The sequence below is a fragment of the Haliotis cracherodii genome, unplaced genomic scaffold, assembly GCF_022045235.1.
Source record: "Haliotis cracherodii isolate W230 unplaced genomic scaffold, xgHalCrac1.p SCAF_14, whole genome shotgun sequence".
Classification (NCBI taxonomy): domain Eukaryota; kingdom Metazoa; phylum Mollusca; class Gastropoda; order Lepetellida; family Haliotidae; genus Haliotis; species Haliotis cracherodii.
The window spans coordinates 39148190-39163022 of NW_027266269.1; the positions used below are offsets into that span (position 1 = coordinate 39148190).

General features: G+C 44.4%; 1 protein-coding gene across 1 annotated transcript in view; it reads right to left on the minus strand.

Annotated features, from left to right (window-relative positions):
- Positions 1 to 14435, minus strand: part of LOC139461238 (SCO-spondin-like) — a 77930-nt gene extending 63495 nt beyond the window's left edge. Inside the window, exons 1-3 of the mRNA XM_071242877.1 lie at positions 14378 to 14435; positions 3437 to 3527; positions 1238 to 1501 (exon numbers count right to left, since the gene is read on the minus strand). Of these exons, the coding sequence (XP_071098978.1) occupies positions 1238 to 1501; positions 3437 to 3506 (334 nt within the window). The 5' untranslated portion in view covers positions 3507 to 3527; positions 14378 to 14435. The remainder of the gene's footprint in view (positions 1 to 1237; positions 1502 to 3436; positions 3528 to 14377) is intronic.
- Between the last annotated feature and the right edge of the window lie 398 nt (positions 14436 to 14833).

The window sequence follows — 14833 nt, forward strand, 5'->3', positions numbered from 1 at the left end:
TGTCTAAAAAATATGACAATACCGACATAAACAACAAATACCTTATTTTACAAATATGGCAATAATGAAATAAACATTAAATACCTTTTTTTCAAAATATGGCAATAATGATATAATCATTGAATACCTTCTCTTGAAAATGTGGCAATAATTATGTAAACATAAAAAACAATAATAGACAATTGATATGAAAATGATGAAAACAAACAGTAAAACCTTTCAGTATTTTTTAAAACAGTTTATGGATATGTTACAGAAATGTTAACATACTAAAACGTATTTTCTTATTATTTAATATTTATCTTATTATTCCTATTTTTCTCAAATTTATTATTTTATTTATGTTTATACATTTATTTTCAGTCATCCTTTCTTATACTGAAAACAATCTCAAGTATCAAAGGCATTTGTGATTTTAATAACATTAGCTCCCTCTGAAGCTGTGAGATGATCCCACCTTTGTGTCTTTTAATATTACAATATCAACAGGAGTCGATCAAAGTTGGAAACTCCAAGGCTTAAAGAGTATTGGTATATTTGTTACCAAATGACACAAAGGTGAGATTTTCTCTATCTTTCAAAATCGTTCTTCCAACCTTTTCATTTTGTAAACAGTAATAAGCAATGTTTAAAAAATAAATAAATTCAGGACTCGTGAAAATTCCGGGCTGGAATAGGTCTTCAGCAGCCCATGCATGCCGAAAGAGGCAATTAAAGGGATCGGTTGGTCAAGCTCGCTGACTAGGTTGGTGTATGTTGTATCCCAAGTGCGTAGATCGATGCTCATCGGTGTCAGAAACTCGAGGGGCGGTCGGGAAGCCTAGTGGTTAAAGCGTTCGCTCGTCACGCCAAAGACCCGGGTTCGATTCCCGACATGGGTACAATGTGTGAAGCCCATTTCTGGTGTCCCCTGCCGTGATATTGCTGGTATATTGCTAAAAGCGGCGTAAAACCATACTCACTCACTCACTCAGAAACTCGATTGTCTGATCCAGAATCGATTATTTACAGACCGCCGTCATACAACTGGAATATTGCTGGGTGCGGCGTTAAACAAAGAAACAAAGAAACAAAGAAACAGTGTATTGAGTCCAGAAGATACAGCTAACCACTTTTAATGGCAGAGGGATGAGTGTTGTAAGGAGTTATCACCCCATGTGATAAGTCCAGTGGAAGCTATTTTGGTATGATAAACTAAAATGATATACTTGAAGAAAAAAAATAAATACTGATGTACCTTGTAAAACAGTAAGCTGAGCTGATGACGCTTCTCCATTTATCCTGAAGGTGATAGTTCCTGCATCTGAGAGGGCGGTGTTTGTGATGAAAAGCTGTCGAAATATACCAGTGGTCAGGATGTTATACTTTCCAGGTTGATGGACAATCGGGACACCATTTCTGGACCAATTACCCTGTCCAGTGATGGAGCCGAGAACAGCGGCCTGGAAGTAGGTGGTGCTACCTACAGCCGCAGTTGCGTTCTGGAGTTCCAGGAGAAACACTGGCCACAACAGAAACATAGGAAAGTTAGAGTTATAATATGAGTTAGCGGGTAAATGCCTAAGACCTGCATGATATCGGACTTTTCTCCCACATAATAGGTGTGTGTGTGTGTGTGTGTGTGTGTGTGTGTGTGTGTGTGTTTGTGAGTGAGAGAGAGAGAGAGACTGTGTGTGTGTGAGACTGTGTGTGTGTGAGTGAGAGAGAGAAAGAGAGAGAGAGACAAAAAAGAAAAGAGAGAGAGGGAAAGAGAGGGAGAGAGAGAGAGAGAGAGAGAGAGAGAGAGAGAGAGAGAGAGAGAGTATTACATTGTTTCTGTTTCAGTTTCAGTAGAAGTTCATTGTATTTGGATAATTATTAGCTGTCAGAAATGTAGTACTCTTTAATGTGATGAGAAAGTTATTATATTTAGATGCTCGAATTATCTGCAAACTTCCGGAATAGCATGGATGGATGTTTAGCGTGATATAAACGTGGAATATGCTAAGATGTTCTCGTGACACTGGACTAGTCAAGCACTGTGTGGAAAGTGCTGGAAGCTGCTCAGGCTATATAAGTGGATCGGACGCGTCCCTTTCTCAGCTCACCTTTCATCTGACATTATATCAAGACCAGCTTTCGTGTGAAAGTATCACCCGGATTCCCGGTCAAGGCCTATCTGGAAGCTTTACCACTGTCGCTGCTCGGTAAATAAATTACAATCACTGACTTTTGCTTTCACCACTGTTATTGTATTTGATAATGACCACTGCTATCATATTATTTATTGCCATTGAATATTGTTCTACCACTATTCTGTGCAGCGATTGTTGTGCAGTAATATGTAATGATTTGTAAACCTAGTTCACCTTATAATACAATAGCTCGCTCGTCACGCCGAAGACCCGGGTTCGCTTCCCGACATGGGTACAATGTGTGAAGCCAATTTCTGGTGTCCCTCGCCGTGATATTGCTGGAATATTGCTAAAAGCGGCGTAAAACCATAATCACTCACTGACTATAATACAATAGTTATTTGTTGATTGTATACCATTTGATGGTTGGTTGTTGGTTTCACACTAATTTGGGAATCGACACGTGACAGAAATTGATTTGCAATGCTGGGGGAGCGTAGAATAGACAGCCATACGTAGTGTGTATTATATTTATTTTCATACATATATTTATATGAGCCATAATGATATAGATAGAGTGAAGTAGAGAGGGAGTTGAGAGAGATCTTTTGAATTTATGCCATCCATCTATGTATGTTTTATATTGCTCGCCCAAAATGTCGCAGTTTAGTATGGATACTCAACTCAGATACCGTACACTGGCTTCGAGGTGACCTGTCCTATCCCCGTAATGCCGAGTGTCAGGCAGGGTAACAATAGGTACCATCTTTTAACACAGTTTGGTATGACGCAGCCGGGATCGAACCACCAACCTTCCGCTCTACGGGCAGACGCTCTGTCCACAAGACCAAGGAGTCTTGATATTAAGACACGCCTGTATTTAGTCGTTCATACAAATGACAGCGAATCTTACTTTGCTAGATGAATATACGCTATTCTCCTTCATGTTGACCGCCTCCGTGGTCTAGAGGGGAGAGCGTCCGCCCAGAGAGCGGAAGGTCCGGGGTTCGATCCCCGACCGCGTCATACCAAAAGACGTTTAAAGATGGTACTTGTTGTTACCCTGTCTGGCGCTCGGCATTAAGGGGCTAAAACAAGGACTGGTCGGCTCGGAGTCAGTATACTGTGTTTGAGTGGGGTATTCATGTTAAACTGCGGCATGGTATCTCAGTGAGCTAGCACTATAAATCGGCATCAGTCCGGACTAGTACAAGCAGCCACACAAACACACACACGTACATGCACGTCGCTATATCAGTGCAATAATCTTGGACGCGACGTTAAACCCCATTTCACCTCACCTCACCTTCATGTTCACCTACCTTGTTGGTGAGACAGGTCAATGTGACACGCCAGTATACACAGACAGAACAAAAGGACACGTCCGATCATTCTTGGTTCTTAGCTGAGAACCTGCAACATACAAATATAACTCTGGGTCAGTTTGCCGCTTCGAAAGTGTCCGTACGTTGTACCACGAAGGGATTTAAACCCAGACTTCAGACTGATGGAATGACGAGTAACACTTTAACTACCACTGGGCTACCCTACAACAACAGCAACATAATAGAGAGAGAACACGAACACTATCACCGTTCGAGTGGAGACGTTGAATGTGACAAAACCGCTAGAATAAATCTCAAGCGACATAGGCACTCTGCAGGTCTCACGGTAACATGTCACACACCGCCAGTGCGTTGGAGGCCGGTAAGCTGGCAGAGTCCTACCCCTCGGAGTCAAGGGCACCTGATACCAGTGAGAGCACAGAAAACAAACAATCCCTGTTACTTCTACACAGACCTGAAGGGGGTGGAGAGGACACGGGGAACAGGTTGTCCTGTCGTCAATTCCAAGAAATATGTGACCCTGGTTTTGTCAGACCATGCCCGTGCAGGGCGTCACTAAACTTGTATACATCTCAGATATAAATTGTCAATGCTAGCCTAGATGTTCTGCATGAACAGATTCCACTTATCGTTAAGGGCAAATAGCTGTGAAAATTATATGAATTGACCACTGAAAATCAGTAATGACACCTTGTTTGCAAAAAGGGTAAATATGTCCTGACGTACCGGTAGCACCCGCCATTCAAACAATTTGCATAAGAAGTAGGTGTTCATTGCCTGACAAGCATCACTTCGGGCTTTCCCACCACATGAAGCTGACTCGCCGTGACTTCACTGGAATGACGTTCAAAGCGGCGTTAACCATTCACGGTGGAAATACATGAAGCGCGGCCGATTCCTTCGGCGAGCTTGCTACAGCAGAGCAGGTCATGGATCGGTTGATTCTCTACTCATTGTCGGAGTGACTGTTGTCGTATTCATATTTCTCATTTTGCATTTGAATAACACTCAAAACCCTTTCTGTTTCTATTTGTATATTTTGTGTTCCGTTTGGCTAAAGATGAGGCCCATATCCCAGCAGCATCACTATTTGACGGAGTACCATCACTATTTGATAGACTATCACGACTATTTGTTAGAGTGTCACCACTATTTGATAGAGTATCTGTAATTCTGTAATGTCGCTCTGACACCCAGAACATTTTTTCATATCGCTCCGACATCCCGAAAATGCTGTCATGCCGCTCTGACACTCATAAGTCAACATGCAATGTATCTGGTATCTGAGTCGGCCACAGCAGAGCAAGGAGAACGAGAGAGTAGGCCCGGACGGAGCAAGGAGAACGAGAGAGTAGGCCCGGACGGAGCAAGGAGAACGAGAGAGTAGGCCCGGACGGAGCAAGGAGAACGAGAGAGTAGGCCTGGACGGAGCAAGGAGAACGAGAGAGTAGGCCTGGACGGAGCAAGGAGAACGAGAGAGTAGGCCTGGACGGAGCAAGGAGAACGAGAGAGTAGGCCCGGACCGAGCAAGGAGAACGAGAGAGTAGGCCCGGACGGAGCAAGGAGAACGAGAGAGTAGGCCCGGACCGAGCAAGGAGAACGAGAGAGTAGGCCTGGACGGAGCAAGGAGAACGAGAGAGTAGGCCCGGACCGAGCAAGGAGAACGAGAGAGTAGGCCCGGACGGAGCAAGGAGAACGAGAGAGTAGGCCTGGACGGAGCAAGGAGAACGAGAGAGTAGGCCCGGACGGAGCAAGGAGAACGAGAGAGTAGGCCTGGACGGAGCAAGGAGAACGAGAGAGTAGGCCCGGACGGAGCAAGGAGAACGAGAGAGTAGGCCTGGACCGAGCAAGGAGAACGAGAGAGTAGGCCTGGACGGAGCAAGGAGAACGAGAGAGTAGGCCCGGACCGAGCAAGGAGAACGAGAGAGTAGGCCCGGACGGAGCAAGGAGAACGAGAGAGTAGGCCCCGACGGAGCAAGGAGAACGAGAGAGTAGGCCCGGACGGAGCAAGGAGAACGAGAGAGTAGGCCTGGACGGAGCAAGGAGAACGAGAGAGTAGGCCCGGACCGAGCAAGGAGAACGAGAGAGTAGGCCCCGACGGAGCAAGGAGAACGAGAGAGTAGGCCCGGACCGAGCAAGGAGAACGAGAGAGTAGGCCTGGACGGAGCAAGGAGAACGAGAGAGTAGGCCTGGACGGAGCAAGGAGAACGAGAGAGTAGGCCCGGACGGAGCAAGGAGAACGAGAGAGTAGGCCTGGACGGAGCAAGGAGAACGAGAGAGTAGGCCCGGACGGAGCAAGGAGAACGAGAGAGTAGGCCTGGACGGAGCAAGGAGAACGAGAGAGTAGGCCCGGACGGAGCAAGGAGAACGAGAGAGTAGGCCACCGGACAGGTCCGGGGTGATGGTGCGTGTCACTCCACGCCGGGCGTTGTGTGTTTACCCTTAATAATCGTTCCATGGGCTCATTCAGTGGCTATTTGAGGTTTATTGTTGATAGCTACACAAGCACTGACACAGTAAACGGAATTTAACCAGGTATGTCATGGGACATACTGAACTATTGATCGTTGTGGACAAAACCAGAAGTACAAGACATTCTTTTCTAGTTTTGTAAACGAGAGAAGCAAATATTTCTTTGCAATACGATTAAGTGTTGTGACCTCAGTGAGGTGTGTGCGGCGTTGTTGTCGACACAGGGCTACTGTAAACACTGTTCGGACATAATTGAATCTCTTCGGTGCAAACATACAGTAAAGACATGATGTACTTGGTCCCTTTTGACGTTTGGTGTAAATTCAGGTCTGACTTACTCGCCCAGTCGTCTAAGGTGCAGCGATTCGCTGTGCAGAGTTGCGTCCCAAGGGCACGACACAAACCTATGATTGTGGGTTCGAATCCCGGTTCGCCCCGATTATGGTTCTAGGTTTGTCAGCACCATACCCTTGCTCGTGGGTTTCACTGAAGTGGTAAACGTCTTAGACCTGCATCACTTCGGGCTTTCCTCCCACATTAAGCTGAAACGCCGTAATCTAACTGGAATAATGTTAAAAGCGGTGTTAAACCCAACTCACTCACTCACTCATCGATAGGGGGACGAGTCGTCTTGCAGGTAACGGTAAGGGGCGAGAGTCGACGAAAGAAATCTGCACTGATATATATGCACTGATATATATGCACTGATATATATGCACGGATATATATGCACGGATATATATGCACTGATATACCTGCTTGGGAACTGACATACAACTTCTGTGATAAATATTTAAGAAGTGATACGCATAAGGAAGAATGGATTTCAATTCTATATTACACAGGATTATATGCTTAATCCTGCATCAGATGAATGAATGCCATGAGTCAGAGAGCATATATATGTACATGTAAGGACAACAAGAGTAATAAGATAACAAAGGGCAGAAACTAACAAGGGAAGCCAACAGATAATTAGTGCTGACAGGCGATTAGATTTTGGTGTGTTTGTGTGTTGGGGGGTGGGGGGTGGAGAGTTAGTTAAATAATTTCTCTACACGTCATAGAGGAAAATCAGTTTTCGGCATTTACGGCAGACTATTGTTTTGCATTGAATTTTTGTCGTTATACATACACATATAAATCCATTTGATATATATTTTTGTCTTTCAGATATTGGGCAGTATTTTGCTCGCTCACAGTTTCCGCAAAGCGGCTAAATAAAATAATCGTCGCACAGTACTTATATCGGTAACGATAAAAAGCGGATAAAATTCTTGTTCTTCAACACGGAATAATTTCTCGGACAACACTTTGCAGTATCTTTTTTATGAAACCGGTTTACAATTTGCTGTTAAATATACACCACAACATAGGAAATTTAATATTCTACATCTCTGCGTTATTTTATAGCCGGAGGTAGATCCAGTGCCGCGTTAGTGCAATTCTCGCACAACCTTCACTTTTCATATCTTAGGAAAATTTGCGTCAGAAATAAACCCCGGGCGGGAATGAGAATCTAACACTTATACTGGTATGGACAACAGTCGCCATGTTCATATGTAGTCCTATACTTAAATATTACTAACCTGTGGTCCCCAACGATCTATCTGGGTGGTAGGAGGCGACTTCATATCTCGGTAGTCAGGGTCGGTGACTTGGTTGATAGTACCCGGGTAGTGTGGATCGTTGCTAATAATAACAGTCACTGTATTGTCTGCTACAGACTCGAATATTTACAGGTCGAAGTCATCAGATTGGAGTTGTGTTAGATAATGAGTAAAAATAAACGAGACAGAACAAACACTAATTATAACGTCGTCCTAGTGATGAGATCGAAACCTCGTCATCATCAGTGAGCTGAAATGGGGTTTAACGTCGCGTTCAAGATTATTGTACTGATAAAGCGACGTACATGCACGTGTGTGTGTGTCATTATGCGAATGTGTGATTGTAAAGCTGTGTGTGTGTGTGTGTGTGTGTGTGCGCGCGCGCGTGTGTGTGTTGGTGTGTGTGGCTGCGTGTATTACGCCGGACTAATGCTTGTTTAATACCGCTAGCCCACTGCAATACCGTCCCGTAGCTCAACATCGACAAGCCAACCAGTTCGAGCGCCAGGCAGAGTAACAACAAGTACCTGATCCATCTTATAACGTCTTTTAGAATGAAGCGGCCGGGGATCGAACCAAAGGCCTTCCGCTCACCCAGCGTGTGTGTAAGTATGTGTGGCTGCTTGTATTACGTCGGACTAATGCTTGTCTAATACCGCTAGCCCACTGCCATACCGTCCCGTAGTTTAACATCGACAAGCCAACCAGTTCGAGCGCCAGGCAGAGTAACAACAAGTACCTGGTCCAACGTCTTTTGGAATGAAGCGGCCGGGGATCGAACCACAGACTTTCCACTCACGAAGCAAACAGTTTGCCTTATAACGGGACATCATGAGGTGATGCTTGAGACAAATGCCACATCATCAACCTTAATCTTAGCTGAGACGCCTCGTACGAACTGGAGTAGAACGCATTGTCAGACTCTCAAGGGCATGTCTCACTTCCCACGCGGATGACTTGAATAACTCGTCATTCGTTCTTCGGGCTGTTCCGGTTCACAGCCTCAGTCCATATCATCAGTTGGAACGACACCCTCGGCTTAGGTTGGGGTATGTCGGAGCAGTCACCCAACCTACCCGATCCTTATAACCACCTCGTTCGACAATTTTGGTTGCTGGGGACCTAGTTCTATTTTAACCCGGAAACACCGCTGAGTTCGGAGATGGTTGAACTCACACACGCTGAGGCAGCAGCATGCGAGTGTATTTTTGTTAAGCTTCTTTACTACAGTGAGTGAGTGAGTGAGTGAGTGAGTGAGTGAGTGAGTGAGTGAGTGAGTGAGTGAGTGAGTGAGTGAGTGAGTGAGTGAGTGAGTGAGTGAGTGAGTGAGTGAGTGAGTGAGTGCGTGCGTGCGTGCGTGCGTGCGTGCGTGCGTGCGTGCGTGTGTATGGTTTTAAGCCACTTTTAGCAATGTTCAGCAATATCACGGCGGGAGACACCAGAAATGGGCTTCACACATTCTAAAAACGCCGGTTTAAAAGACGGTTCAAGATTATTGTTCTCGCATGTAATGGTTATAGGTATTCGTTGTCGAGGGAGTTGTCATGAGAGACTTGGTGTAATTTAATGTGGTATTGTCAAGGCTGTCACGCAAAAGTAGTTAAACACATTACAATGCAGATCCATTAAACTGGTTTCACTGTTGGTTTGTGCTGGCAAGCTGAGCGCTTTTATCTTTTATCTTTGGCCGAGTGAGCAGAGAGATATCTTGGGTAAAAGTACGCGAAAACATGTGAAACTGGAAATACAGTAAACTACGGTTATAACGAACACGCTTATAACGAACTGATGGATATAACGAACTAACTTTTTAGTCCCGACTATTTGCTGTAGCTATGCTGTATATATGCTTATAACGAATTACGGTTATAACGAACTAAAATTTGTAGTCCCTTCGAGTTCGTTATAACCGTAGTGTACTGTATGTGTTTTACGAGGGTCTGTGAACAACGAGTCTTCTCCAGATGACCTAGTGGTTGACAACATGAGCATTGGTTCATGAAAAATATTTTAATTTTGTTTGTTTGTTAAAATTGCTAACATACCAGTTATCAGCTATATTAAATAAAGCGACAAAACCCTTTCCATATCCAATATTAATATGTGCATAAAGCAGAGTCGATTGTGCTATTCCGACTATATCATGAGCATGTGTTTATGAATCAGTATCAAATAGTAATGATACCAGGTGTTCGCGAAAAGGCGAGCGTATCCTGCCGTAGGGACCCGTCACAAACACATGCAAAGGCAAGTCAATTGTTCACCTGAACAAAAACCCACGGGAAGAAATGGTAGGGAAAATAGGGAGTTGCATCGGACATCATTTTTGTCACTGATGCAGAAATGCTATAATATGATGCTTATGTGCACCATGGGGGAAATATATCATGACAGTACAAGTGGCGCGGTAATTGAAGACACGTGGTAACATTAATATCCGGATGGAACAAAGGCCGATAATCCAGACTGGCAGATACCTGCGAGGAAACACCATAAAAACACGTACGGCGATTCAGACGACCTTGTCACGTGTTTTAATCAACACAGGGCTTTCCCAATCACAAATTTATCTTATAAAACTAAGACATATTGTAGAATATTAATGACCCCAAAGCCCTCGACTGCCTCCGTGGCGTGAGTGGAACCAAACAGAACAGGTACATCCTCGTCAACTCTGGATGAGCATGTCAAATCTTTCAACTAATCGTAAAAACGCCTTTACTTTACCTTGTTAAACGTACACATTCATTTACCACTGATGTTTCTTGTAGCGACAAATAGAACAATAACAAGCTGCTCTTCGTGACAAGGTGCGGTGGGGTAGTCTAATGGTTAAAGCGTTCGCTCGTCACGCCAAAGACCCGGGTTCCATTCTCCACATGGGTGCAATGTGTGAAGCCCATTTCTGGTGTCCCCCGCTTGACATTGTTGAAATAATGCTGAAAGCGGCGTAAAACCATATTCACTCACTCACTCACTCACTCACTCACTCACTCCATGGATCGGCAACAGTTGGGCCCAGTCTCTTCAGGACCACATTCACAACGCACCTATGTTTGATATTCTCACACATACGCCAATTGTAATACAAGATTTATGAATCATAATCAGTAGCATGGACTATTTGGAGAGCAAAGGGTGGATATATTTATGAGAGTGTCCTACCCAAACCTTTCTAGCAAACAAGCACTACTATAACCTATAGTAATGAAAAATGTACTGTCGGGCAGAACATGAATACACTCAAGAGATAAATTGTATGGCTGTCTCTATCAACTGTCTCTTATGTGTAGCACTTCTTAATCCCATTGCAAGACTTGGTGAATACAGTGAATACACCCAGTCATGCCTAGAGCAGAGACCGATAACGTTATACATACATGGCCATTGAAGGAACATTGCTACCCTGCCGTTTACAAAGATCCAGGAATGATAGAACAATTATATGTCCTATCGATGAGGTCCATTTGAGATTCTTGGTACATGTAAATCTACTTGGTGTCAATCATATCCTCTCTTACCAAGGAGCTTGGTATTCTGATTATTATTTTGTTTGATTGTTTGACCAACATGAATAGAAAGATGTTTAAGTTTGAGGGTAGGCCAAATGAATCCCTTGTACAGTAAACTACGGTTATAACGAACTCAAAGGGACCACCCATTTTAGTTCGTAATAAGCGTAGTTCGTTATAAGCATACATACATCATATATGCAACACAAGGCCGGGGCTAACAAGTAAGTTCGTTATATCGGTCAGTTCGTTATAAGCGCGTTCGTTATAACCGTAGTTTACTGTATGAGATTTTAAACATTAACGCGAGCATGAATGTAACACGACAAATGCGAGTATGTCTGTATGGGCGGTCAGGAACAGAAATGTGTCCTCGAACATATCGTTATATTACACACAAATGTTAGTCATGTGATGGGTGTATATTTTCCACAGTGAGTGAGTGAGTGCTGGAACACCAGACAGCTTTACACATTGTAGGGAATAGAACACGGAACTTCGACGTGACGAGCGAACGCTTGAATCACTAGGCTACCCCACCGTATGATCTGATCTCATCCATTATGAAATGTAGAGTGAATATGGGATTGGCGTTTCAAATCTTAAAGGACGAATGTGAAGTTAAACTTCCACACAGAATATAATGCAAACTGTAAAGAAGGGATGTTAAGGGGATGACACTCGCAGTATTTTAATTTGGAGACGCATTAATTTCATGGCTTAATGAAACTATAAAGGCAACAACTGAAGAGTGGTGATGACACATTTAATTGATATTCAGCCATCTGAGGGGTGGGGTGGGGGGGGGGGGGGGGGGGGCAGCCTTAGAGAATGAGTGAGTTTTTATATTAATGATGTTTACTAAGTCACATCAGGTAGTGATACACCAACAATAGGCTTAATACAATTTGGCTGGGGTTTTGAACGCATCCTTAAGCCTGACGATCCAGTGCTTTTACCACAGGCTATCACACCGTCCTAGGGATTTACAAATATGAAGACGAAATGAAGTGACCGAGTTTACGAGATCCACATCGAATGCCGTAATGTCCGCTGTTAAACCAAGTCGCCGACACTGGCGTAGATCAAACACAATTTCCCGAGATGTTCTACACCTGGTTATAAAGAAGAGATAAAACACTAACTACAACGACTCCATCATATTTCCATGTACACGGTTACAGGCCACTTGCCCTGTTGTCACGTCTGTCACTCGATGCCTGAACATTTTTATGTCCAGAGCGTGTCCGGACACAATGAAGACTGGGGTTTGTTCAGCACCCCGCCGAGCTGGTTAATCCCGTGCTTACTTGCTGGAGCTTGCTTGCTGAAATCTCCCCCGTCTTTATCATGTCAGTTACACACAGAATCATTAAGACTGTGGCTGCAATGATGGGTGGATGTATGGGTGGATGGATGGGTGGATGTATGGGTGGATGGATGGGTGGATGTATGAGTGGATGGATGTATGGGTGGATGGGTGTATGGGTGTATGTGTGGGTGTATGGGTGTATGCATAGGTGTATGTATGGGTGGATGTATGGGTGGATGGGTGTATGGACGGATGTATGGCTGGATGGGCGGATTTATGGGTGTATGGGTGTATGTATGGATGTATGGGTGTATGTATGGGTGTATGTATGGGTGTATGTATGGGTGTATGTATGGGTGTATTGGTGTATGGGTGTATGTATGGGTGTATGGGTGTATTGGTGTATGGGTGTATGGGTGTATGGGTGTATGTATGGGTGTATGTATGGGTGTATGTATGGGTGTATGTATGGGTGTATGTATGGGTGTATGGGTGTATTGGTGTATGGGTGTATGGGTGTATGGGTGTATGGGTGTATGTATGGGTGTATGTATGGGTGTATGGGTGTATGGGTGTATGTATGGGTGTATGGGTGTATGTATGGGTGTATGGGTGTATGGGTGTATGGGTGTATGGGTGTATGTATGGGTGTATGGGTGTATGTATGGGTGTATGTATGGGTGTATGGGTGTATGTATGGGTGTATGTATGGGTGTATGGGTGTATGTATGGGTGTATGTATGGGTGTATGGGTGTATTGGTGTATGGGTGTATGGGTGTATGGGTGTATGGGTGTATGTATGGGTGTATGGGTGTATGTATGGGTGTATGGGTGTATGGGTGTATGTATGGGTGTATGGGTGTATGTATGGGTGTATGGGTGTATGGGTGTATGTATGGGTGTATGGGTGTATGGGTGTATGTATGGGTGTATGGGTGTATGTATGGGTGTATGGGTGTATGTATTGGTGTATGGGTGTATGGGTGGATGGGTAGATGGGTTGTATGGGTGTGTGTATGGGTGTATGGGTGTATGGGTGTATTGGTGTATGAGTGTATCGGTGTATGGGTGTATGCATGGGTGTATGGGTGGATGAGTGTATGGACGGACGGGTGTTTGGATGGATGGATGTATGGGTGGATGGACGGATGGGTGTGTGGGAGGATGTATGGGTGGATGGCTTCATTGGTGGATGGACGGATGGGCTGCGGATGGGTGATGGTTGGGTGATACAGGACGCTTGGATGCATGCATATGTGTCTGCATGTATGAACCTCTCTATAGTATGTAGGTGAGTAATCATTTTAACATTCCACCATTTATAACTCTTCGATAGCTACGTATCTCACAGGTCATTACTTCGCAGTCGGCTCTTCATAAACATGATCATACCTTGACTAACACCTGATTAAGTCTGTTGTTACCCTGTCTGGCGCTCGGCATTAAGGGGCTCAAACAAGGACTGGTCGGCTCGGAGTCAGTATCCTGTCAGAGTGGGGTATTCATGTTAAACTGCGGCATGGTAGCTCAGTGGGCTAGCACTATAAATCGGCATGTCAGTCAACAGATTGGTAGGTACCAAACCTAAGGCACCGAGGACAATGGGGAGTCGGACAACTTGGTACTTGGGATGCAAGCGCGACGTTTCGAAAGCGAGGTCCGCATATTTGTCATGTGTTTCCTGAATCTTGTTAATCACATAACTGTCAAGAGGGACAGAAAATTCAATGATATAAATTGTTTCTTTGGATTCATAAAAAAGGACAAGATTAGGTTTGTTGGCATGGATGTGCCTGTTCCAAAGATTCTTTTATCATTCTCATATTCCCTGACGCCATTCAGGGTCGTACCATGGATGGACCAAAGTGTTGGACAGTCCCATTAAATTCAGTGTATAATCTACATTTAATTTCGATGTATTTTGATGCAAAATCCCACATTGACGATTTCGAGTGGGAAGTGACTGGTCCTGTAGGAAATAGAAGATGTACGTTACAAGACTAGACTTACCTTCATGAAAGCGAAAGATGAGCGAACGGAGTTGTGTAGTGACTAGCTTGAACCACACCCCTACCTGTTCTGGTTCAACGCCAGATTAGGTTCCCAGCTCCACGTTCTCCAAGTATTCAACCCTCGATGAATGGGATGACACAATGGACGGAATGCGGGTATCTCATTCCCAGGGAGGGATAATATAGTAAATATTCCCCACAGTTCAATATAGGTCAGTGCATCTATTCATTCACTTACATGTACGTTCACTAAGATCCCCTATGTGTGTGTGTATCTATTGTATGTTCAGCAAGTCTTTGAGGTAGGCTCCACGCTGAAGTTGCTTTGAAAGGATTCTGTTGGTGTTTGACTGAGAAGGTGCAATGTGTTTTGCCGACTTGTGACGTATCGCTTTAGGTGCCCTGCAGGCTTCTCGCTCCAGAGTATGCAGGGTAGGTCTTCTTTCGCTCCAGT